This window comes from Anguilla anguilla, chromosome 16, assembly GCF_013347855.1.
Source record: "Anguilla anguilla isolate fAngAng1 chromosome 16, fAngAng1.pri, whole genome shotgun sequence".
Lineage (NCBI taxonomy): Eukaryota > Metazoa > Chordata > Actinopteri > Anguilliformes > Anguillidae > Anguilla > Anguilla anguilla.
Genome location: NC_049216.1, coordinates 10,799,784 through 10,825,186, shown reverse-complemented (window position 1 = coordinate 10,825,186; position 25,403 = coordinate 10,799,784). Strand labels below are relative to the sequence as shown.

The 25,403-nt window shown below is 52.1% G+C and overlaps 1 protein-coding gene across 3 annotated transcripts in view; it reads left to right on the top strand.

Annotated features, from left to right (window-relative positions):
* The window catches only part of LOC118215535 (cytosolic carboxypeptidase 4-like), a 156,886-nt gene that overhangs the window by 106,357 nt on the left and 25,126 nt on the right, over positions 1-25,403 (top strand). For all 3 annotated transcript variants that reach the window (XM_035396431.1, XM_035396430.1, XM_035396429.1), the window contains 3 exons: positions 15,733-15,862; positions 17,626-17,757; positions 18,680-18,856. In XM_035396431.1, the coding sequence (XP_035252322.1) occupies positions 15,733-15,862; positions 17,626-17,757; positions 18,680-18,856 (439 nt within the window). The remainder of the gene's footprint in view (positions 1-15,732; positions 15,863-17,625; positions 17,758-18,679; positions 18,857-25,403) is intronic.

Sequence of the window (25,403 nt, the reverse complement as noted above, 5' to 3'; positions counted from 1 at the left end):
GTCATCCAGGCGTTTGTGTCCATTTAGAGAAGAGAATAATGCTGTAAAATCACCCTTGTATTTTGCATGGGGGGGCCATTTTACCCTTAATTAGCCCCGTTTCCGATCGTCAGGTGTACTGCGCTCTGGCGTTAGCGCCGTGCCACCCGCTCCTGCACTCCAGCCATACCTTCAGGCTACGCGGTAGCGCTGGAGCGCGAGTGCCAATTAGAGAGGCTGGCGGCTCCTGGTAACTTGAGTGCGCCGTGTGAGCTGCCAGGAGGACAGCGGGAAATTTAGGACCTTTCCTGACCAATTTAAACCCGCCCCAACCTACCCCCGGCGCGACGATGTCATATTTGCCTCGCTGTTGTGTGCTCCCTGTCAGTGACACAGCCCGGACTCAAACCTGCAACCTCAGGACCCCGGCAGTGCCTTGCAGTGCCTCACAGCTTAGCCGAGATCTTCCAAAACAGGGTCCCCCCGTGAATAATCCAGATTAATTTAAGGCGTTGAAAACGTGCTTCAGCTCCTTAATTTAGCGTTTAAACGGATTGTGACGCAAGGCAGGGCTGTCTCGTCTCTGCTCGCTTTCTCATTCGAACTTTTTCATTTCCCAGCAATGGTTTACCGTCGATGACCGATTTCGGGTTTCACCGATTTCAGCTATCGGCCTATATATAAATAAACAACTTAAAAAATTGAATCTCCTTCAAAAGGATTCATTTGCCCCAGCGCATTAAAGAAAAAGACGGCATTAGGTGTTTGGGAACTGATCTGCCCAATTAAAGGTCCTTAAACGAATATGGACTTTTCATTCATTGTAGCGTCATATCTCTTCATGTTATAATGTGACATCAAGAGGGCAAATCATCCCTCATTAAACATTGAAAGTGTCTAATTAAAAGCAATGAAGGGCTCGTTACTCTTCAGGAGCTAAACTTTATTGCAATTAAGGGCGGAACAAAAACCCGGTACACACAAGTGTCCCTGGGGACCGAGTTCAGGGAACCCCCGGCGTAGCGTGTTATCGAAAACGCCGTCGCACTGGATTGTCCTCAGATGTCTGAAGCCCCGCCTCCGTAGACGGATCGCTCTGTGCCTCTTTTTCCCCGTCCGCTCCGAGAGAGATCGGAAAGCCGCGGGATCCTGCTTAAACCGGCCCGGTCGTTCTTTTCCGCGGCTGGAAAACAGTCCAATTACACGGCCGAGGTCAGCCCCGGCCCTCCCCTCCGACGAGTGGGCGAAGGAAAGGAAGAAAGAAGTCGATGCGTTTCTGATTCTGACGCGGCGAGAGAGGAATTAGAGCGAGATGAGAATTCACGCCTCGTCATGCTCTCGCGTTCCTCAGGAACTGGCGGCCCCCGGCCCGGCGCGGCACACAGAAGATGTCTCACTCACACGCTGTCTGGGGAGGGGTGGGGTGGGGGGGTTGGGGGGCGCCCCCAAAAATCCTTACAGTACTCGGCAGCCAGGGCTGAGCAGAGTGGCTTTTTCGGGCTTTTGTTTTCTTCCAGTACCGCTTCCCAAACGCTAACGATCGCTACCGTGTTTTGAAATAATTAGCCTTTAATCATTGTCAAGGTCGAAAGAACCGAAAAAAAAGGTACTACACAGAGAGAGAGAGAGAGAGAGAGAGAGAGAGGGGAGGGCAAACTGCCGCAGCCTGGGTCTTATCGGCGCTGCAGTTACGCCTTTATGGAGCCCTGTTTTACAAGGGAGCTCGTGGAACACCGGAGGCTCAGTGTGGAAATGAACTGGAGGACAACGAACCGTAAACCAGAATCAAATGAATCTCATCCTAGGGCTTCTGCCATGCGTCTCGTGGCTGATGAATTATTCATGAAGCTAGTTAGTCATCCCATATACATTTTAAAGCCCTGCATTGGGCTGCAATGTAAATAGCTGTTGGGCTGGAGCATGAAATGGAAACGATGTTTTGCCCGTGAGGAAGGTCAGAGTTGGCACTGGTCCAGCTCTTCCATCTGGGCTCTTCTTTCTAGCCCTGGCAGTAATACTTATATCTTGGTTTATCCCTGTTTTATTACTTTATTTAATATTTCCTTCTTTTTCCTTATGAGAGGATTAACTTCCTGGTTTCCCCTGTGAGGGTTCGTTTCCTGGTTTTCCCCTGCGATGGTTAGTTTCCTGGTTTCCCTGTGAGGTTTAGTTTCCTCTTTCCCCTGTGAGGGTTAGTTTCCTCTTTCCCCTGTGAGGTTTAGTTTCCTCTTTCCCCTGTGAGGGTAGTTTCCTGGCTGCACAGCGTGAGGCTGGCAGGTGGTGTTTAGGCCCGTCTCACACGCTGCTGGGCTGCTCTAAGACCGCACTCCGGGGTCCTGCCCCTGCCCTTATCAGAGAGAGAGAGAGAGAGACAGAGTCAGAGCAGGAGGGAGAGAGATAGGGGGAAGAAAGGGGCCAGCTTCTCTCTCTGCTGACCGCGCAGGTGCTCAGGAGCAGCGATCCATTTCGGATCAGCGTCTTTGCAAAAGGCGAGGGTGGGGCATTAAAAAAAGACTTTGGCGCTTAACAAGCAGCAGAGACGGGAAGTGAAACGTGCCTCGCGTGCTTGTGAAGTCCCTCGGAACCGCGGCGCTCGGGGTCCTGAGCCGGATTTATTCGCGGAAGTCCATCTCGGCGTGTCTGTCTGCGCCGTGCGAGTGGGTGAGCGGGGGTAGGGGTAGGGGCGAGTGACTGTCGGAGGCAGATAATGCCCCCCCCCCCCCCCCCCCCCCCCCCCCCCCCCCCCCCCCCCCCCCCCCCCCCCCCCCCCCGTGGGCCGAGCGCTCTTATCTGCTGCTCGGCTTGTCAGCGTGAGCCTCCGCGCTGGTGGCACACGGGAGCCGCGCCGGCTCAAAGCCAGGCCGCCATGCGGGACGCGGCTTCCCAGAGGGTCTAATAGGGGAATTTCGGCTTTAATTCCTTCTGTTAAAATTCTGCAGCGTCTATGGTACAGCTCTACCGGTGATATTCCAACTTGTGCTGTTTTTCATCTATGGTATTCCTCCACCAGTGATATTCCACTAATTATTTTCAGGTGGAAAAGGTGACCTTGTGCAGGAACAGATTTGGCCCATTGCAGCATGCTACGATGATCTTTCCTTATTGTCTCTTTTTTGTTTGTTTTTTCTTTAAATAAAACGTAAAAAATAAAACATTTTGACAGGAGTGCAGGTCACCAACCTGCTGCTATTGGCTAGATCCCATGCTTTGAAATCTTCTTCCTTGGATCTCAGTCATCCATGAGTATGGTTACTGTCGTGCTGTTAAGAAGGTGACGTCGCCCCCTAGAGTCGGAGTAAGAGAGCATTTAAATCCCTTCATACTTAATGGAGCTTAACTCATGGGCAGTATGATCTCTGGAAGTCATTTCAGCAGCGAGTCTCTCTGACTGTATCCTGATCTGGCATTCTAAAGTGGAGCGCTTATTGAATGTCCATGATAGCGCTCCTTAGTAAAAGCTTTGGAGCCACTGCCTGGGTTGTCCAGGATCTTAGCTCGGCATTGGGGGTGTGTGTGTGTGTGTGTGTGTGTTGGGGGGGGGGGGGGTGAGGGCTGCCTCCCCCCTCTCTCTTTGAGTGGCGTTATGGCACTCCAAATGGACAGCGGGCCTTTCTGGGATGGGGGGGGGGGTGGGTGGGGATCACTTGCAGTGGCCGGAAGGCAGCTGATGGCCACTGGATGAAATGAAACGCTTCGCTAGCAAGAATGCTAATTCGGCCCGACTCCCGCACAGCGACCGTATGAGGGGCTGGGGGGGCTGGTTGTTGTTGGGGGGGGGGGGTCATGAATCGCCCCTACCGACTGCACCGTGCTCAAAGCACTCTCTCTGATCTTAATTGTAGCGGATGAATCGTTTAGCATATTTTAAAACATCTTGCATAGGAGTAATTTCCCCGGTATCGGTTGACCTTGCCTTCGGAAAGAAAGGAAGGTAGAGGGAAAAAAACGCAGACAGAAACAGAAACATAAATGAATAAACGGAGCAACCAGACACCACTTATTCTCCAGGGGTTCCGTAATAACTTTTTAAGCCCTGGAATCCGCTGGCTTCGCATAATTGCTTAAAGGTAGAACGGGAGATGAAACAAACGGGCAGTGAGGCTATCCGTACACATTCTAGTTCTTCTGATAACAGGGTCAGATGGAAACCTGAAGCCCGAAGCGGTGCATTGTGGGATGCTGGCCGGCAGCTATCGCTTCAGTGGGTCGTGCGGTGGGGACGCGTTCTCCTCTGACAGCCGGCGAACCGCCGCGGGCGCCCGGTCGGTCCGAGGCGGGTCAGAGAGGAAGCGGGGGCCTCTCGTCTGAAACGAGTCCAGCTGATCCCGCACTCTCTCTCTCTCTCTCTCTCTCCCTCTCTCCCCGACTCCGCCTGGCACGGCGAAGACGTCACGGGCCGGTTATTTTTACACCGGCTGCACGCACATTTGTATTCGTTAGCTTAGCAGAGAGTAGAGCGAGAGAGAGCTAGAGAGAGAGCGAGACATAGAGAGAGTGAGAATATAATATATATCAGAGTACAGAATATGGCTTCCATTCCACTGCGCTGTCACACACTGGCACGTTGAGACACGGTCCCAGTGTGTGTGCGTGCGTGTGTGTGAGAGAGAGAGAGAGAGAGAGAGAGAGAGAATATAATATATATCAGAGTACAGAATGTGCCTCCCATTGCGCTGCGCTGTCACACACTGGCACTCTGACACGCGCTCCCTTTTGCTGTTCCTGGGCAGCGTGTGATCCTGAGTTTGAGGCTCTCAGGTGTGTGTGTGTGCCAGGTAGGCCCTGGCGCGGGAGACGCCATCGCGCGCTTCTCTTGTTCTCGCTCGGTTGTGATCTCCGCGACGCGCTCGTGGCAGGGGGAGGCAGGGCCCGCCCGTACCCAGCAGGCTGTCGTCTGCGGGCGAAGGCTCTCTTCCTTTCCCTCGTGTTCCCTCTTTTCTCCCTGCTGGTTTTTTTTTTTTTTTTTGTTGCTTTATTTGGTTTGAGCTCATTGTAGCCATCTGTAACCGATATGGCGGGAAAGAGGCGTTCTGCCACCAGGAGGCGACGGAAAGAATCACTTTAATCAAAGATACTGAGCGTGTGCTTTCCAGTGTTATATATCAAATATCAAATTACTGAAATGACTGTCTTTCTAGAAGGGGGTGGCTTACAGGAGTGTGCTCCTTATCAGTCCTCCAGAAGAAAGCAGACTGTTTACTGCACTGACAGGGAGTCAGCAAGTGTGATAGAAAGACAGTGCTCAGCTGCAAAACATCCGATTGGATCAGCATTATGTAAAACTTAGGTTCTCCATAATACAGTGTAATCCTGTTTTTCGTATGGTTGGAAAGCCGATGTCATGGGGAACAAGATGGTGTCTCAGCTACAAATGTTAACCCAGCGTGATATGCGTACAGAGATAGCACAAGAAAGATCATTGATGGGTACAGTTTTGTCCTGATTGTGTCTTTATTTGATGACTTGGTGTTTTGCTTTGATCTTTTTGTATATAAGGGGAAATGTACGATGGTTTGGGGAGACTCATCACCACGTCACATGCGTATAGCCATTTCACCACTCACATTTTGCACCACTGTGTATTGCCATTCTTACTGAACACACTGAACAATAAACCTCACTCGTTGTAACTTGGCATTCCTCTTAACACTGCATACCTAGCAGTTAAAGGTCTTAACACGCACACAAAACTCAGGATATCTGCACCCTGTATTCACTTGCCTATGCACTAGTGTCGTAGCGGGATACACAATTGTATTCATGCAGGCTACGCAAGCCAAAGACATGTCGACATCTACCAAGTTAGATTGCGATCCGTACAGAGAGATACGACTGGCGGACAGCAGTCTCCTCCGTCTTTGCATAACTGTTAATACAGAGGAAATGTTAGAAGACTATTTTGGAGTCAGATAATCAAGATTAACGTTAAATGAATTCCGTTCCAGGAGCACCGGTTAAGACCACACGCGTTCCTTCGCCACTCAGACACTTCCGCTGTCTGGTTTGCAGAGCGGTGACCTGGACGTGATGAGTTCTTATTTCTTGCTGTTGGTGACCTGGACACTCCATTCGGTTTATCTGACGGATTTCTTACCGGAGGTAGAGGGGGAGACTGCACCACAGATCGGTTACCCTAACATTACCGTTATTGTAACGGTGGTAATGATAAGTTTCTATTTTAATTGAAATTTGATGAAAACCATTGTGTTATCTTAAAATGAAGGCATTTTAGATATCAGGCACCAATGCCTTTAACTTATTCTTAGAATTTTTATGTGATTATATTCTCCAAGTAATTCTGAGAGCAGAAATGTTTGTCTGTAACAGAGTCCATTACTGCAAAAATTGTTTTAGGATATGGGTTGCTTTTTCATTCTGTTCATTCTCTGTGTCGCCGGTACAACTCGATGCGAAAAGTGCCATCCAGATTTCATTTTCATCTGGAGACACGACCAACGTAAAAAAAGAAAGACATAAAAAAGCGCCACAAAATGTGAACTCTGTTCGGCAAGCAAAATAAGCTGCTAATAGCTACAATACAATTTAAAAGACAATACAAACAGTCCTCAGAAGTGCAACCCCCGTCCCCCCACCAAACGCACCCACTCGGAGTCAGCCACCAGAAATACATTCTCAACCTGCGAGAAGCACCGAGTTACGGCATTAAAATGGCCGCTCGCAAAAACGGCTAATTGTAATTTAGCATCGGCGTCGACACAGAGAACGTAATTGATCTTATTCACAGGAAGGTCACGGCAGCCTGGCAGTCTCCCCGCACGGCAGAGGCAGCCTGACGGTCTCTCTGCGGGGCAGAGGCAGCCTGACGGTCTCTCTGCGGGGCAGAGGCAGCCTGGCGGTCTCCCCGCACGGCAGAGGCAGCCTGACGGTCTCTCTGCGGGGCAGAGGCAGCCTGGCAGTCTCTCCGCGGGGCAGAGGCAGCCTGATGGTCTCTCTGCGGGGCAGAGGCAGCCTGGCAGTCTCTCCGCGGGGCAGAGGCAGCCTGATGGTCTCTCCCCGCGCGGAAAAGGCAGCCTGGCGGTCTCCCCGCACGGCAGAGGCAGCCTGGCGGTCTCCCCGCGCGGCAGAGGCAGCCTGACGGTCTCTCCGCGGGGCAGAGGCAGCCTGACGGTCTCTCCGCGGGGCAGAGGCAGCCTGATGGTCTCTCCCCACACGGCAGAGGCAGCCTGATGGTCTCCCCGCGCGCCAGAGGCGGCCTCTCGGCCACATCAGCATGCCGGGCCGCACGCCGGCGGTAAACCAGGCGCGGTCAGGAGCGCGCGTGCCGCGTCTCGTCGAGCCCCGGGATCAAACGCGGCTCCGCGGTCAGGTGCCGTGGGTTTTGCAAATGGCGCCGAAACGGAGCCCGGCAGAAGTGACAAATCACCGGTAATCTGCGGGAGAGTATTTCTTAGAGAACAGAAAGAATATTAACACCGTGGTGGACCCTATGAGAGCTGTCACCCCCCCCACCCCACCGCCCCTCCGCCTCTAAACCACCCCCCCACCCCTCCGCCCCTCCCCCCCCACCGCCCACCCCCTCCTCGCCCGACAGATTCGGAGATCTGACAGCAACGGAGTTCGGCGCCAACGCGGTTCTTGCATTCCTCCCTCTCGAATTTCCCCTCCTTTTCTTCGTCGCCCTCGGTCTCGGGGAAACGGGGAGAGAGGGAAAACGACGTCTCCGTTCGCCGCGCGCCCGTTCCGGAGTCTCTCTAATGCGAGCGAGCGAGAAATGAGCGTCCGTGCCAGCGGATCTTAATGGAAGCGAACGGATCAAAGCGCAGAGGGGACGGTCCGTTTCAGACGCGACTCGCGCGGGCGTGTTTCTTGAAGCGAGCGGCGGCTAATGAGAATCGCCGCACTGTGTTTGTGGTTGAGGCCCGTGTCTGTTTAGAGCACGCCGCTGCGCTGTGTTTGTGATCGAGGCCCGTGTCTGTTTAGAGCACGCCGCTGCGCTGTGTTTGTGATCGAGGCCCGTGTCTGTTTAGAGCACGCCGCCGCCGCCGCCGCGTGGCTCCGGTCCAAGCGGCTCTTTTCTTAAACGCCGTTTCATTTCGCCTTTCGGAGGGAAGAGATCTGCCGTCGTCGCCGCGGACGCCTGAGGGGAACTCTGAGAGGGGTCACAAAACACATTTCAGCTGTGCAGAGCTGCTGTTTACTGAGCTGCATTTCCTTCCTGACAAAGAAGGCGGGAAAGCACATTGAAATTGAGTTCAGGATTTAAAGAAGCACATTTAAATGGCGAGAGAGAGAGAAAGAGAGAGAGCGGGAGAGGAACAGAGGATTGCATTTAGTGCCGTGCAAAGCCGCCCCATCAAAATGGCTCTCTCTTTGTCTCTCTTCTCTAAAAGGAGCTTTGATCCCTGAATTGTGCTCAGGTAGAGCGCTGCGTGCAGAGAGAGCTGACAGAGAGAGCCGTGAGCGCGTGCGACCGTACCGCCACACACCAGCTTTCCCCCGCTCGCCGTCTAACAGAGCAGGAAATGACGCGTGCGCGCGGACACGCCGAGGCACGGACACCGCAGATGCGCTCGCACGCACGTGCGTGCGAAGGAGGCTGCCCTTCCGGAAATTTCCGTTTCATCTGCGGTTTGTCTTGGGAAAGCCTGAGACTTCCCCCCTCGGCATCCCCAGCGTTTGGGCGAGCGTGATCCTCGCTCAGAATTTTGAGTGACTCTGCATGGAGATCAGATGAGTTTCACCCACTTCAGCCTGGATTTGGAGCTGCGATTGTAATCAGCGATCTAAAACAGCGTCTTCTTGCTCTCAACGGACAATTGTGCGGTGACGTGTTCGGCTGTTGTGCCGCTGGCGTTAAAGGTCACCCTCCGCTTGTCTTTTTGCATTATCCTCTGCACTTACATTTCACCCTGACCCCACTCCTTTGTGTATTTATTTTATCAATGTTTTTTTTGGCATTTTTGTGGATTTTGCGCGGCGGGGGCTTCTGTCACTCCGAGCCGAACGAGGGCGTCGGAGGCCGTCGTCCCCGCGCCACGCTCTCAGCCGGAGCGACGGATTATCGCCGCCCCTGCCGAACTAGGCGCAGCGTCACGCCAGCGTCGTCTTTAATTAGACAGAAAGGGTCCCGCCTCCCCGCCGCGGCCATCAGCGCACACAAGTACGGCTGGGTGAACACGCGGGCTATTTTTAAACCGCCAAGAGACATGCGTCAGACCGCGGCTCCTCCTGGGGGGGGGGGGGGGGTTAGCGCTCGCGTGGCGGAGAAAGGCTTCTCTTTCCCTAAAAGGCGCCCCCCACCGCGGTCTCCGAACCGTCTCTGGATGAGCGCCCGGCCGTAACCGACGGTCACGTGACCGAGACTCTTACAGGCCGCTCCGTGGCTGCCCCTGAGCCGCTGGTGTCTTAGCGCTCACTGGGTTATTTCCTTTGCTTTCGCCACCATTAAAACTGAAAGTAAAAGCGTGTGTAAATACATCAAAAACCAAGCGCGATACAGCTGCGCGGATTCTCCGCCGCGCCTCGGGTTGCCAGATCGGTACGCCTGGCGCGTGCCGTCTCGTTAAGTGCCCCCCGTTGCAGGAAGCCAGGCCGGCGATGGAGATGTGCGGGGGGGAACCGGGGTGTGACCCCATTAGGCCAGGCCAGGAAAGCTATTCTGTCTCTGTGTCCGGCCGCCGTCGGGTGGGTGGGGGGGGCAGGGAGGGGGGGGAATTGAACTGCCTGCCAGCGCCGTGCAATCAATCAGCAGGTGGACCGCTCAGCCCACGGAAGGACGCAAAAGTGGGCGTCGAGTTCGCCGGGCTCAGACAGCCGAACAAATACGTTTTCGATAATTCCGAAATCCCGTCGCCCCCGAAAGTCGGAGACCCGCCCCGACACCGGTTTATCCCCGCGGCTGGAGCGCCAGCCCTAATGAGAAAGGGATCGAGGTGTTTGTCAGCAGGACTGAGTGCCGCCGCGTTATCAAACAGAAGCGTCAAACGCGCGGGTTCGTTTCCGCGGAAACCTCGGGGGAGCGGCCAGCTCGGGGGGCTCGGGGGCTCGACGGGATTCCGCGGGAGCGAATTTGGCATTCCGGTACGGTCGCCCCGCGCTGCCGGGCCGATCGGCGGCGGGGGAAGATCGGAGCGCCCTTTTCTCCTCGTTACGCGGCGTGGTGTTCCGCCGTGTTCCCACGGTAACGGCTTTGAGCGGTGTGAAATGAGAAGGCTCGACACGGCCGGCCGGCTTCTTATCGATCCCTCCCGGCCCGCCCGTTTAAAGCGCGTTTTTAAAGGGCGGTAACCGCCGCCCTGGGACCGCCCAGGTTTGGGACGGCGCGCTGGGAAGTGCCGACGGACGCCCCCTTTGGGCTGCGTCTGGTCCCGCGGAGACACCGGCGCTTTTCGGGCTGAGACTGCCCTGTTGCACGGCGACGCTGAAAGAGTGCCCTTTCACCTCTCTGAGACGATGCAGCTGTGACACTGTGAGACTGCCTCAGTGTCCTCAACTGACACATCACTGCCTGTATCCATGTGAGACCGTGCAGCTGTACTGCACTGTCTATAATAACATAGCACTGCTGTACCACACTGACTCAGCTTTGCTGTGCTGCAGTGAGACTATGCTGCTGTACCACACTGTGCTGAAGTGAGACTGTGCTGCTGAACCACACTGTGCTGAAGTGAGACTGCACTGCTGTGCCATGCTGACTCAGCTTTGCTGTGCTGCAGTGAGACTATGCTGCTGTACCACACTGTGCTGAAGTGAGACTGTGCTGCTGAACCACACTGTGCTGAAGTGAGACTGCACTGCTGTGCCATGCTGAGTCAGCTTTGCTGTGCTGCAGTGAGACCGCACTGCTGTACCATACTGAGTCAGCTTTGCTGTGCTGCAGTGAGACCGCACTGCTGTACCACATTGAGTCAGATTTGCTGTGCTGCAGTGAGACTGCACTGCTGTACCACATTGAGTCAGCTTTGCTGTGCTGCAGTGAGACTGCACTGCTGTACCATGCTGAGTCAGCTTTGCTGTACTGAAGTGAGACTGCACTGCTGTACCATGCTGAGTCAGCTTTGCTGTACTGAAGTGAGACTGCAGTGCTGTACCATGCTGAGTCAGCTTTTCTGTACTGAAGTGAGACTGCAGTGCTGTACCATACTGAGTCAGCTTTGCTGTGCTGAAGTGAGACTCCGCTGCTGTACCATACTGAGTCAGCTTTGCTGTGCTGCAGTGAGACTGCACTGCTGTACCATACTGAGTCAGCTTTGCTGTGCTGCAGTGAGACTCCCCTGCTGTAGCGTGAGACCGCGCTCCTGCACCACGTTGGACCGCTCCGCTCTGCAGCGAGGCCTGCCGCTCCCGCCCCTCCTGGCTGTCCGCACGCGAGCAGACTCCAGGCCAGCAGATCAAAAATCCCCAGGAACGAGGAGTGCTGTTTACAACCTGGCCTCCCTGTTCGCTCATTACACTCTGAGAGGCCAGAGGGAAACCACCCAGCCACTGCACCAGCTGTCCATATGCATGCAAAACACTTGGCTTTGGCGGTTTGGCTACACCTACGGGATGCCCAGCCCTGCTCGCCTGTTTTAGCCAGTTTTTATGTGCTGTAAACAACAACAAAAAAAACCTCCCATCTTCCTGGATGTCACTCTTAAATGATATTGTGGCTCAGGCGTCAAATGCATGTCAGATCGTGTGGTAAAGCCATAATTTGCTGTTGCTGATGTTGCCGTATATCACTGTGTGTGCATTCACTGAGCTACAGATGCTGTGCTTTGGGGACTCTTTATTTCATTGGCTTCTTCCTCGCCAGTTTATTCTCTGTTGATTTATCATTAAAAGGCTGGAAATGAGGCCAGAACTGGCTCCTTTCTCTGATGCTGGTATTGCCCTTGAGGAAAATGTGAATTATATCACACTCGCACATGCACACGTGTGCGCACGTACACACACACCCTCTTATGATCCCGGGCCCTGGATGTGAGGATAAGGAGCTAAGTCGTATGAACCCCTGGATGTGAGGGAGGAGCTGAGTCATATGAACCCCTGGATGTGAGGATTAGGAGCTGAGTCATATGAACCCCTGGATGTGAGGGAGGAGCTGAGTCATATGAACCCCTGGATGTGAGGATTAGGAGCTGAGTCATATGAACCCCTGCATGTGAGGATTAGGAGCTGAGTCGTATGAACCCCTGAATGTGAGGATGAGGAGCTGAGTCATATGAACCCCTGAATGTGAGGATGAGGAGCTGAGTCATATGAACCCCTGGATGTGAGGATTAGGAGCTGAGTCATATGAACCCCTGAATGTGAGGATGAGGAGCTGAGTCATATGAACCCGTGGATGTGAGGATAAGGAGCTGAATCATATGAACCCCTGGATGTGAGGATTAGGAGCTGAGTCATATGAACCCGGCCGAGCGCCTGTGTGTCTCTCAGCAGTCAGGAGGCTGCCATGCCCCCCTGGCTCCCTCACCAGAGCCTGGCAGCGCAGCATGGCACAGAAGCGCCAGCCAGCAGGCATCATCTCCCCCATCCTCACGCCAGTGCGCTCTTCAACTCAGCAGCTTCAGTTCCTGTTTTTTTTGGCCATGAGACTCCATGCTTCCAGCGATCAGCGCTGTTCTGTGCCAGCACTGGAGCCCACACCACACCAGCACCCTCTAAGACTAGAGCCCACACCACACCAGCTCCCTCTAAGACTGGAGCCCACACCACACCAGCTCCCTCTTAGACTGTAGCCCACACCACACCAGCTCCCTCTAAGACTGGAACCCACACCATACCAGCTCCCTCTAAGACTGGAGCCCACACCACACCAGCTCCCTCTAAGACTGGAGCCCACACCACACCAGCTCCCTCTAAGACTGGAGCTCACACCACACCAGCTCCCTCTAAGACTGGAGCCCACACCACACCAGCTCCCTCTAAGACTGGAGCCCACACCACACCGGCTGTCCACAGTGGCAAAACCCACACCGTCCTGGCTGCTTCTAGCACTGGACCCCACACCATATCGGCAGCTTCCAGCACTGGAACCCACACCCTACCGACTGCCCCCTGTGGTGGAACCCACACCACACCAGCTCCCTCTAAGACTGGAGCTCACACCACACCAGCTCCCTCTAAAACTGGAGCCCACACCACACCAGCTCCCTCTAAGACTGGAGCTCACACCACACCAGCTCCCTCTAAAACTGGAGCCCACACCACACCAGCTCCCTCTAAGACTGGAGCCCACACCACACCAGCTCCCTCTAAGACTGGAACCCACACCATACCAGCTCCCTCTAAGACTGGAGCCCACACCACACCAGCTCCCTCTAAAACTGGAGCCCACACCACACCAGCTCCCTCTAAAACTGGAACCCACACCACACCAGCTCCCTCTAAAACTGGAACCCACACCACACCAGCTCCCTCTAAGACTGGAGCCCACACCACACCAGCTCCCTCTAAAACTGGAGCCCACACCACACCAGCTCCCTCTAAAACTGGAACCCACACCACACCAGCTCCCTCTAAAACTGGAACCCACACCACACCAGCTCCCTCTAAGACTGGAGCCCACACCACACCAGCTCCCTCTAAAACTGGAGCCCACACCACACCAGCTCCCTCTAAAACTGGAACCCACACCACACCAGCTCCCTCTAAAACTGGAACCCACACCACACCAGCTCCCTCTAAGACTGGAGCCCACACCACACCAGCTCCCTCTAAAACTGGAGCCCACACCACACCAGCTCCCTCTAAAACTGGAACCCACACCACACCAGCTCCCTCTAAAACTGGAACCCACACCACACCAGCTGCCTGTCAGACAATAAACTAAAGATACTGTGAGCGCTGTATGAAATTTGCTGTTGAGCTTTAGTGCACCTGACAGATTTAAGAGGAAACGGCGAATGTAACTAATGCGATTTATGGAGCCGGGCTGAGGGGGCGGCCCTACCTGCCAGTGTGCTGCGGGAAAAGATGTTTCCGGAAGAAGCGATGCGTTTGATGTAGCGCGAGGAAGGAGAAGAAGGTGTTTGTTTTCGGTTTTTATGCTGTTTGACGACTCCATCGGTGCTTTCTTGTCGGGCGTAATCTAGGCTGTAGGGTGTAATCTAGGTGAATGGGGATAGATTAGCCTGCCATCGGTTTGTTTGCGGTGTTCAATGGTGTTCCGCCGGATGACGGAAATGCAATTTCCTGTCAGGAGAAGAATCGTTCTGTCGACGTGTGTCTGGAAGCCAAACTCTGTGCGGCTCTGAACCGTTGTCAGAAAGCTTTCAGGAAACATTGCTACCAAGAACAAAATTGTGCTTAAAATTCTTTAAACCAAAAAAGAAATGCATTACACTGGTGCCATTTGCAGCAAGGCTTTCTAGATCATCAAATATTTACCGGGCGCTGGGGTTGAGCCCGGGTTGGATCCGCCCTCCGCTCAGCCGAGAAAAATGTGCATGAAGACGATCCAGCTGTGAACCACCCTCCGTAGAATACGTCCCCCGTCCTCTCCAGTCCCACGGAGTGTGATTTGCTTGTCTGTTCTGATCTTTTTGGCCATTAACAACCGCAGATGTGTGCGTGTGCGTGTGTGTGTATGCGTGCGTGTGCGTGCATGTGTGTCTGCACATGTGCATGTGTGTGTGCGCTCGTGTGTGTGTCTCACCCTCTTTTGTAACTCTTCTTTTATCACATCACTGGTGTTTTCCTTTTAGAATGAAGGCCGGGGATTCAGTCTGATCCAGAGAGCAGCCTTAAGGGAAAGCACGGGCGAAATGCACACGTGCACGCGGGCTCACTCACACAAACAGAGCTGCGCCAGATTAATCTGCTTCTGCAGAACAAACAAAGTTGTTTTTTCCCCTTCAGGAGGCTCGCCAGCTTTGATTGAGTCCAGGGGTCACTTTATTGTAATACGGAGCCTGATTAATCTGGGAGTGTTTGTTTTGTTTTGATTGGATGGTGCAGTATTTTAGTGAAGTTAGTGATTTTATTGAATTCAGGGGCTGGTAGTTTCTTGGTAATTTTCTTAGTTAAACTTCTTTTTTCCCCCCTATGAAGTTTTAAAAGTCTAAAAGCCTTTTGGGATTCAACCTGTGTGTGTGTGTACACGTGTGTGTGCGTGCGCGTGCATGCGTGTGTGTGTGCGTGTGCGTGCGCGTACATGCGTGTGTGTGTGCGTGTGTTTGCGTGTATGTGTGCGTGCGTGCGTGCGCGTGCGTGCGTGTGTGTGTTTGTGCGAGCGTGTGTGTGTGTGTGCGGGCGTGTGTGTGTTTGTGTGAGCGTGTGTGTGCGTGCGTGCGTGTGCGTGTGTGTGTGCGCGTGTGTTTGTGCGAGCGTGTGTGTGTGCGTGTGCGCGCGTGTGTGTTTGTGTGAGCGTGTGTGTGTGCGTGTGTGTGTGTTTGTATGAGTGTGTGTGTGTGCGTGTTTGTGTGAGCGTGTGTTTGTGTGCGTGTGCGTGTTTGTATGAGCGTGTGTGTGTGTTTGTGTGAGCGTGTGTGTGTTTGTGTGAGCGTGTGTGTGTGTTTGTATGAGTGTGTGTGTGTGCGTGTTTGTGTGAGCGTGTGTTTGTGTGCGTGTGCGTGTGTGTGTGTTTGTGTGTGCGTGCGTGCGTGCGCGTGCGTGTGTGTGTTTGTGCGAGCGTGTGTGTGTGTGTGCGCGTGTGTGTGTTTGTGTGAGCGTGTGTTTGTGTGCGTGTGCGTGTGTGTGTGTTTGTGTGTGCGTGTGTGTGTGTGCGTGTTCGTGTGCGTGTCTGTGTGCACATTTCCAGGGGTCTTTCTTCAGGACTCATTCCTCTCCTGCTCTCTGTCCCAGGCTCCGCTGCTCCCTGAATGGGGAGGACCTGAACAGGCAGTGGATCAGGCCTGACCCCGCCCTCAGCCCCACCATATTCCACTGCAAGGGCCTCCTCTACTACCTCCAAAGCTTGGGCCGCACCCCTCTGGTAAGCCACCTGCAGCACTGCTTACCACATTACATCTCAGAAAGGGGCTGATGGGAGTTGGGGTCTGGAACACTTCAGAACCCTTTAACACAGAGCGTGATGGGGTCCCATAATGCACTGTGTGAATGGATTCTAATGTTCCGCCTTTTGAATGCGACCCCGTTTTCCACCAGTAAGCCAATGCTTCATTTTGTAATTCAGTGAGGAAAGGAAAGCTTTGGTCCCCCATTTCAGCATTTTAGACTATTGTTATATGCCTGGAAAATCAACCTGAATCAGTGCACTAAATATCCACCTGTGCTGTTAAAATGCTTGATGATGGTGTGTCGACTGCAATTTACAAGGGTGTCTACTAAGCAAATGAGGTTGTGTTTCACTCCTGTCATTGGCTATGACATATGTCACATTGAATTACTTTTTTGGGTGGAAAGTTTAGGTCCCATTCCTAAACAAGAGAAGTAAAGTCATTTTGGCACGCAAAGCTAAGACTGCCACATTCATGAGACTCATTTAGAGGCTTATCAAGGGAGCAGTGATGTCATTTTTATTTTAAGATTCATAAAAATGCTTTTAGCGCCAAAGGATTGGTTACTGTTTTTTTTTTTTTTTTTAAATATATGTCTCTGAAATGCCATGCGCTGTGACTGAGTATGGGAATGAGAAGCCATGCTACGCTACGGTACGAATCCTAGCGGAAAGGCACGCTGCGAACGTCTGTTTAATCAGTGTTTTGACATGCCCAAAGAGGAGCGCGCGCGCGTTTGTCAAGTCGTAATGGCTTGATGCAATTAGCCAGACGTATGAACGAGTCGAACCGTAATTCATCCGTCGCGTTAATTGCGGCGTACCTGCGCAGTTACGCCGGCGGAGCGGTGCCGTCGCCGGACTTCGAGTGTAATCGCGTAGCAAATGTTGGGAATTAAACATAATTAACGTTTCAGTCTTTTCATTCTCCTTTTGTAAAAACCGGAAAGTCTTGACGCGGCCCCTCGCACGGAGAATCCAATTAGCGTCACCTTCCGGCGAGCTGCCCTTGTTATTAGGGCTTCTGTAAATACGCGGTCTCTCGTAATCTCGCAAAAAAAAAAAAAAAGAACCACGACACTTTCCTTTCCCGGCTGAAAGATTAATTAGCCTGCAGTTTAAGAGCTCTTCATTCGACGCCAGACGTCCTTTCTGCGGTCCGACGCTTTGAGAAGGGCCCCGCTGTAGCGTGTGAAGCCTGAGCCGTGCCATTAGTCAGCTACTGTACGAGCGGAGAGCCTGCAGTGGCTGCAGGGTTCCTCTAGTTACTGCTGTAATGGCTTCGCTCAATGAAGGGAGCAGATGCATGCTGGGTATCTGCTGCTGATATGCTAATTGTTGGTTTGTTCAGTTAACTTTACTCACACTGATTATGAGTGGGCCTTGAGAGCCTTCTGGGTGATGTCACACTTTTGTGTACTTGCGACCAGCAGTGATGTTCCTGACTTTTGTGAGTCACTGCGGATATAAAAGCATCTGCGAAATGGTTGTAAAGGTAATGTAGCTTAATGTAGGTGCGCGACTCAATCGATTTGCCCTGGCGCTCTCGTAGCACAACGGGGCCCGCAGAGCGTGAAATAGCCATTGGTTCCTACATGAGTGCACCGAGCGTGCCTGAGCACGCAGGCGACATGGCGGTTAGTGGAGAGGAATTGGGGATGGGGGGGAGGGGGGGCAAGGTTGGAGGGGGGGATTCTGAAAAATGAAAAGGTCTGAGAGAGGCTGTTGCTCTCCCGAAGGTGTTCTGCGATTACCACGGCCACTCTCGGAAGAAGAACGTCTTCCTGTACGGCTGCAGCGTGAAGGAGACTCTCTGGCAGGCGGGGTCTACGGTCAACACCTCCGCGCTGAAGGAGGATCCCGGACACAGGGTAACTGACCAGCCAAAACACAGGGCTCCAGCCAAAACACAGGGCTCCAGCCAAAACACAGGCCTCCAGTCCAAACACAGGGCTCCAGCCAAAACGCAGGCCTCCAGTCAAAACACAGGGCTCCAGCCAAAATGCAGGGCTCGTCTCAGAGAAAAGAGAACCTGACCTCGGAAACACAGTCGTTTAAGCCCAGCACCACAGCATTCTGGTTTTAAATCTGCATTGACAAAATCTTTACTGCATACACAACACCTCCTGCTGACACCCCTGATTGAATATCCCTTCATAATCCTTTGGTGTAGCATTCATTTCTGGTCATGCACTGTTGATCTGGCTTAAATAACGGCACTCGGGTTGTTATAAAGGGCATTGCTAAGGTATGGGATACCTCCAGCGACTAAATAATACAGTTAACCAGTCAGCTGAAACAGTTAGCCACATCACACTGTAATCAGCCAGCCAAAATATATATATATCAAAGTGTCAATTTCCCCTGCACTTGCCTACGTGCATTTAAAGTAACAACACTGCAGTGACTCATAGGAATATTGAAGCTTAATGCAAAAGTATGTGGGAGTGTATTCTTGGAAGGTTGTGGTCCAAATGATGAATTGTAGCTTAATTGTTATTTAAGTGCTCAACTTAACTAATCATCGCATTACATTAGTCAGTTTGGCCACTCCCCTCAGCCATGGAGCTGTTTCACACTCCAATGAAGGATCTCCAGTTCCTTCTGCAGGGTACCGGCTGAATTTAGGAATGCTGTGTGCACCTACATTCTGATTGCTGCAGGGGGAAACATTAAAAGCCTGCAGAGTTTCCGTTAGAACATTCAGCTTCCCGCGCATAGGGTCAATCTTGAAAACGATAGCATAATGTGTGGGTTTAAACATTTCCATGTTTGTGTTATTTCGCCCGGAAGACCATCCCGAAAACGCTGGACCGGATCGCCCCGGCGTTCTCCTTCAACAGCTGCAGCTACCTGGTGGAGAAGTCGCGCGCGTCGACGGCGCGGGTGGTGGTGTGGCGCGAGATGGGCGTGATGCGCAGCTACACGATGGAGAGCACCTACAACGGCTGCGACCAGGGCGTCTACAAGGTACCGGAGACGATGGGCTGTGAGGCTTCGAGGGTTCAAGGCACTGTCCGCAAACCACTCACACGTACCGCGATGACAATCCGTGCTAATGTACCACGATGACAATCCATGCTAACGTACCATGACGACAGTTCGTGCTAACAGACCACAATGACAATCCGTGCTAAAAGACCGCAACGGCAGTCCATTCGAACAGACCGGAGTGACTCTCTGTGCTAATACTCCACAATGAAAATCCATGCTAACAGACCACAGCTGCTCAAACATTCCCCACAGTCATGCTGGCGTTCCTGGAGCCGGTTCAGCCTTGAGCTGCCTCGCAAAGCTCCTTATAAATGCGGACGAGGCTGTAGCAGCGCTGAGAAGCCGCGCGGAGCTCTTTATAAATGTAGCAGCCGCTGTAGCACAGAGCCGGAGAGCTGTCCAAAGCCCAACAGGAACCGTGCGAATCAGGACGGTTGGCAGCGCAACAGGACTTTAGTTCTGCATTATTAATTGCGTTTATATAAGATGCTGAATTTTGAAACGCCATGTTTTAGGGATGGTGCGGATCCAGGCTGCGTGGGGGGAGTGGGGGTGGGGGGTGGGGGGGGATCTGTGAGCGTGCAGATGGGCTTCGTGCTCAGCGATGAATCTGATATACGGCCAAATAAGAAAGATAAGGAGAAGCACGAATGAACAGAAACAGTGCTGTCCCCCTCCCCTCATATGTGAAACCTGCCCTTCCCTATTTGTTTGCCCATTTATTTGGTTTTGTGAAAGGTTGGTATTTTTCTCTCTTTCTTTCTCGTGTAGTCTCCCTTTCTTCCCTCCTCCCCAAATCCCTCCTTCTCTGTTTGTGTCCTCTGTCTAATGAGGCCGCCAGAGTGCAGTCCAGTGTGCCCCTCTGGTTCCCTGTTACACTCTCCCGTAATATAGATCATTCCCACTGAACACTGGCGCTAATTACCTTGCACTCGGGTTATTCCCTCTTCCCCGTGCAGTGGTTCATTTCGTTTTCACAGAAACCCTCTTTTTTTCGTCGCGACAGCGAAGCGGACATTAAACTGACCCTGCGGGCAATTCCGGCTGTCAGACGACGTGCTTAGCAAGAAAACAATCTCGACCTTTTGTCGCATGGTGGTGCCCTCCAATGGGGGAGCCTTGGTTGTACCATCGCTGTTCCGCAAACATGGACGCTTCAGGCAGTATATATATATTGCCATTTCTCGTGTACTTTAACCCGTTATTCTTTGGTGGCCAATCACGTGAGCGATGCAAGCTCTTCCAATGCATTTAGCATTTGAGAGGCTTTCGACTGCTCGGTCCATGCTGGAGTTTACTATCCCTTGATCCTGGGAGCTTGTGGTTTTCCGGGCCAGCTGGCTTACATAATTAGATCTGATTGCGCCGTTAATGGAAAGCTGATCTGTATATTCGAGTGGAGACGCAGTGTCCGTGATGCGGAACGGCTAACCGGCTACGGGGAGACCTGATACGCTACTTCAGACACGTCGGCTCAGAGCCGGTGCGGACTTGCCGGATCAGAACACCGTGGGTTTGATTAACGGGGGCCGCCCGCGACCAGGTGGGTGGCCAGATGTTGGGTGCGCGCACTTTCGGGTTCCTTTGATTAAAAAGGTCTGGGCTAATCTTCTCACGCTGTGTCGGGGGCCTGACAGACCAGCGAGCCGCACGGGGCGGTCCAATCGCCCGCTCCCCGGCTCTAATCTGCCCGGCGTCTGGCTCAAACCCGCTGCTAATTCGCTGCTAATTCGGGCCAATTTGCCGCCACCACGTGACGTGCGATTGGCTGGCAAACTTGGCCGGGGACCAGGCGGCTTGATTGGACCCTCGGACGGTCGACCAATCAGATCTGGTGTCATTGGGCGGAGCAGTTTGTTTAAATGCGTTACGGCTGTTGAAGGCTCTGCCGACAGGGCTTCTAAATCACGTCTGCTGTCACTGCGTAGAAATAAAGCCGCAGAAGGGCCTTCACAGTGGATCATTTTAACTGCGGTCGTGCCCCGCATATCCGGCTGGCATTTTTATCATTCGCCAGTTTTGTTTGCATACTCCACACGTCTATGGTAGTGAAATTTGTAGTCTGGAACGCAGAAGGCATCAAACGACCATATTGGTTCTTAGTAAATGCTGACTGAGTTGCGGAAGACAAAAAAAAAATAAAAAATGGGACAATCTTTGCCATTTCAAAGAAAAAGATCTAAGGGCTGTTGCCGGTATCCGGCACTGAACGCGGTGTTTATCCGCGCGAGTGCGAAATTGAAGAGGTTACCGCAGATCGGACGCGGGAGGAACGCCGCTCCGCGCGGCCCGTCAGAAGCACGCGGCGGACGGTGAAGGTTCAGGGCCGCCCTCCGCTGCCGTCCCCTCCGCGGCTCGCTGTCGAAGGAAGGAGCCGGGGCAACTCCGCGCGCGGGGAGACTCTCCCTGCCGAAAGGAGGCACACTTCAAAGAAAGCTCATTAGCGTCACAAGCATATCGCTGCTCATCGCCTCCTCTGCGCGGTTCCGGAAGGAGGAAGGAACGTGTGCTGAGGTTCCCCCAACGAAACAAAATCTGCTCTTTTTTTCCCACACCTTTTTTTTCCAAGGATACGCAAGTGAAAACGGATGAATGAGCATGAAATGCTTTAATTAGGTATCCTGAACACTGTCTTTTTTCCATAGAGCAGTAGAACACGTTCGACTGGTCCATCATAATCCGTTTAGTCATTACCCTTATCCAGAGCGGCATAGAATTAATGTATTTTTTAAAGAGTGCTCATTATATAACTGTATAATACTGACGGGTACCGCTGTACTGTGCATAAGGTCAGTACGTACAGCTGTGCCCCTCTTAGGAATTGAACCTGCAACCTTATGAGCATAAATTCATTTCTCTTAACACCTACAGCCCGCTGGGTCAGATAGCTGCAATCCCTGTGGTTAAACATTCTCAAGGTTAACACAGCTGTGCCTCTCCCCGGATTTGAACATGCAGCCGTCTGAACGTAAGTGCTGTCCTCTGACAGCTACATCCCCATGGGCTACACTGGCTCACGGCTGAGAGACTTTTGAGGCTAGCCATATTTATTTCAGTCTGTCTTAAGTATATGTGATCCCGGGACATTGGCCCCGGGCCTAAAGTGTGTTTCGCTGTTCAGCAGCAGAGGCGGTTATGCCACTCTTCCACTGAATGAACCATGCCAGGTCAGACCTGGAAGATTTAACTCTCTGGCCTCCAGACCCAGTCACACAGCCCTTGTCTGCTACTGACCAGGATGGCTTCGGACAGGGTTATGACTAGGGCCCAGAGTATATATCTAATAACTGATAACACTGATATGGTACAGACTACAGAGGAAAACGGGGTGGAGCCTCACCTGGGGCGGGGCACCCAAGTTTGGGTCTTAACTGCAGAATGAAGCCCCAGAGACCTCCAGAGAAACATCCAGAGTAGCTTCCAGTGAAACATTACATTACATTACAGGCATTTAGCAGATACTCTTATCCAGAGTTACTTTTTACAATGTAAATGTGCATTGCATTGCTTCAGTATATATCCAGCTGGATATATACGGAAGCAATGCAGATTAAGTACCATGCTCAAGGGTGCAACGGCAATGTCTTACCTGGGAATCGAACCTGTGACCTTTAGGTTACAAGACCAGCTCCTTACCCATTATACTACACTGCCACGTGAAAGCTCGAAACGGGGCTGGCAGCGTTCAGCAGCCACGTCTCTGTTTCTCCCACGACGACGTCTCCTGCTGGCGAGCGAGCGGTCATCGAGCATGGGGAATAACCGCCTGTGCAGCTCAGCCAGGCCAGCGGACAGAGGAGAGGAGACGCTGCGCCTTTAAAACCCCAGATCTCAGATCAGCGCGCCAGAATAACGGCCTGTGCATAGAGCAGAGGGAGACACTGCGCCTTTAAAATCCCAGATCTCAGATCAGCGCGCCAGAATAACGGCCTGTGCATAGAGCAGAGGGAGACACTGCGCCTTTAAAACCCCAGATCTCAGATCAGCGCGCCAGAATAACGGCCTGTGCATAGAGCAGAGGGAGACACTGCGCCTTTAAAATCCCAGATCTCAGATCAGCGCGCCAGGACCAGAGGAACCGTTCCGTCAAGGAGAGACTGCAGCTGACAGACAGGAGATAATGAATCATTCATTTACCGTCCTAAATTATGTCGCGATTAATATGATTTTGAGATATTTAATGAAGTAAAATAAATGACATTTGGTATTTTGTTTAACATACACCTGAGACACCTCTCTGCGTGCTGTCTGATTAACACCTCTGGCACTGAGCGATTAACCTTAACCGCGCGGACTGATTCTAATTGGAGAAAACATCGCTTAACTGAAGGGTGAGGGGGTGAGGTTCCAGACTTGCTTTCACTGGAACGGGAGAATTTTAGTATCGAAAGATTCTCAAATGCTTTGTCATATGAGAATGTAGGACAAGTTTATCACAACACCAGAGGCAACAATTTCACAACTTCGTAGGGTGTTTGCAATGTGATGTTCTCGATGAGAAGAGGATTGCGTAAGAAACGTGCTGGGGTGATATTCATTTTTAGCAGTTTTATCTTAATTCTGAGTTAAAAGGAAAGAAAAAAAACAGGAAAAAGAAGAAAGGAAATCAATGTGTCAGAGCAATCCACTTTAAAGGACATTGATGTAGATGATAAAGTTGATAAAGATGTAAAGTTAGACTTTGAGCATGGATTTCTTTCATTATTAGTGAGCTTTGATTCTGAAGTTTAACCTACGAAGAGAATGCGTACGTCTTTGATACTTTGATGTCAAATATCAGAAAAACGTGGTGAGAAAGAGACTCTATTAATTCCATGATGCTGACAGTCCAGAACTAGTAGGAACCAATCCGAGGACTCTGCAGTCCAGCCGGTCCTGTGATTGGTTCATGTAGTGATGACACAGTGTGCCTATGACCTCAGCTTCAGTAGGGCGGTCCTTTCCCGAGGGAGGTTATGTGCACTTTCACACCGAAGCAAAGACCCGGACCGAGGGCCTCTCTGTAAGCTAACGAGCGAGCGGCGGAGACAGCGCCTCCCAGTGGGGAGAGGTGACCAACACAGCGGAGGATTTACAGGCAAACTGAGGGCTTACCTTACAAACAGGGATTTTACCTTTAAACCACAAGCCGCTCTTTTCAACCGAGACCGGCGTGACATTTTAACTAAAAACAACATTTATCTTTATCTGATGTCGTCTCGTCACGGTCCCCTTGTGCACTCGAAATTAAATATTTTCATTATAAGAGTGAATTCAGATGGATGGAGCGCCTATGGATTAGAACAAAGAGTACTTGGCCTGAACTTCAAGCAGTTTTGATTCTTGCTGTAACTAAAATGATTTCGCTCGAGAAGTGAAATGAGGTAACGGGTCAGACATGGTCACGATAAAAGAAGAACGCTTTGCCAAGAATAGTTTGCCTGATCCGTATTTGACTGAAGGTTTTTTGTTAATTGTAACATTAATTGTGTTCTTAAATGCAGCAGCCAGCGGTGTGAATTTCTGACATCCTACCTGCAGGAGGAGCCGTTGAGGCCCTGCTGTGAGGCGGATCCCCCATAACCCACCTGTGCACCTCGCAATTAAGGTCACGCTGTGCGGTGGATCGCTGACAGCGTTCCTACATACAGGGCAATGAAAATCCAGCTGTGCTGTTGCTCATAACCTACCAGGCTATTAAAGACATGCTGAGCTGACATTCTTTATTTATTTATTTATTTATTTATCTATCTATTTATTTGACTAAAGCTGTCTTTAGTGACTTAGATTACATGATTTGAAATACTGTCCATTTTGCAGGGATGCATAGTTTCTGAAATGTCTGGACAGACCTGGTAAACTGGCAGTAGCGCAGCGCTATGGAATCAAAGCCTTCTGGTTAGCAGCTGCGCTAACGACAGCCGCAGGTCACTTCTACCGTTCATGGTATAGCTTCTGTTTCAAATTATATTTTTAGAAAAAGAAAATGTTTAGTGTTAATACCAGCCTGTGCGCATTCTGCACGGTTTCCAGTGTCACCGGCGTCCATTTTGAGTTGGAAAGAGAGCAGTGAACAGTAGCGGTGAGTAAACCACCTTTCCGGAATACGCTCTGCAGCGCTAACGTTTACCGAGCGGGGACACTCCGGCCCGAGAGGGGGGGGGGGGGGGGGGGGGCGGAGACCGGTTCTCTCCGGCGGGGGTTCGCTCAGTCACAGCGAGCCGGGGGACGGGGCGCGCTTGGCTGGGAGTTAATTAAGATCTTCATCAAAGCCCAAAGCTGTGGCACCTTCATGCCCGCCTGATGAATTTTTAAGTCTGCCCAGGCGGGCCGCCGCTCGAAAAGCCGCGTGGCACCCCTCTCCAGTTACGGCGGCGGGGCCGCGGAGAAGCCCATCCCGCACACAGGGCTCGGGCGCTTGGCACATCCGCAGCGCTTCATTTTCTGATCTTCCGTTTTTGACACTTTGTTTAATCTTGGCGTCAAATCCATTTTTGATGGTGGTGGTTAATTGTGGCAGGTGTCAGATTTGAGAGAAGGGGGC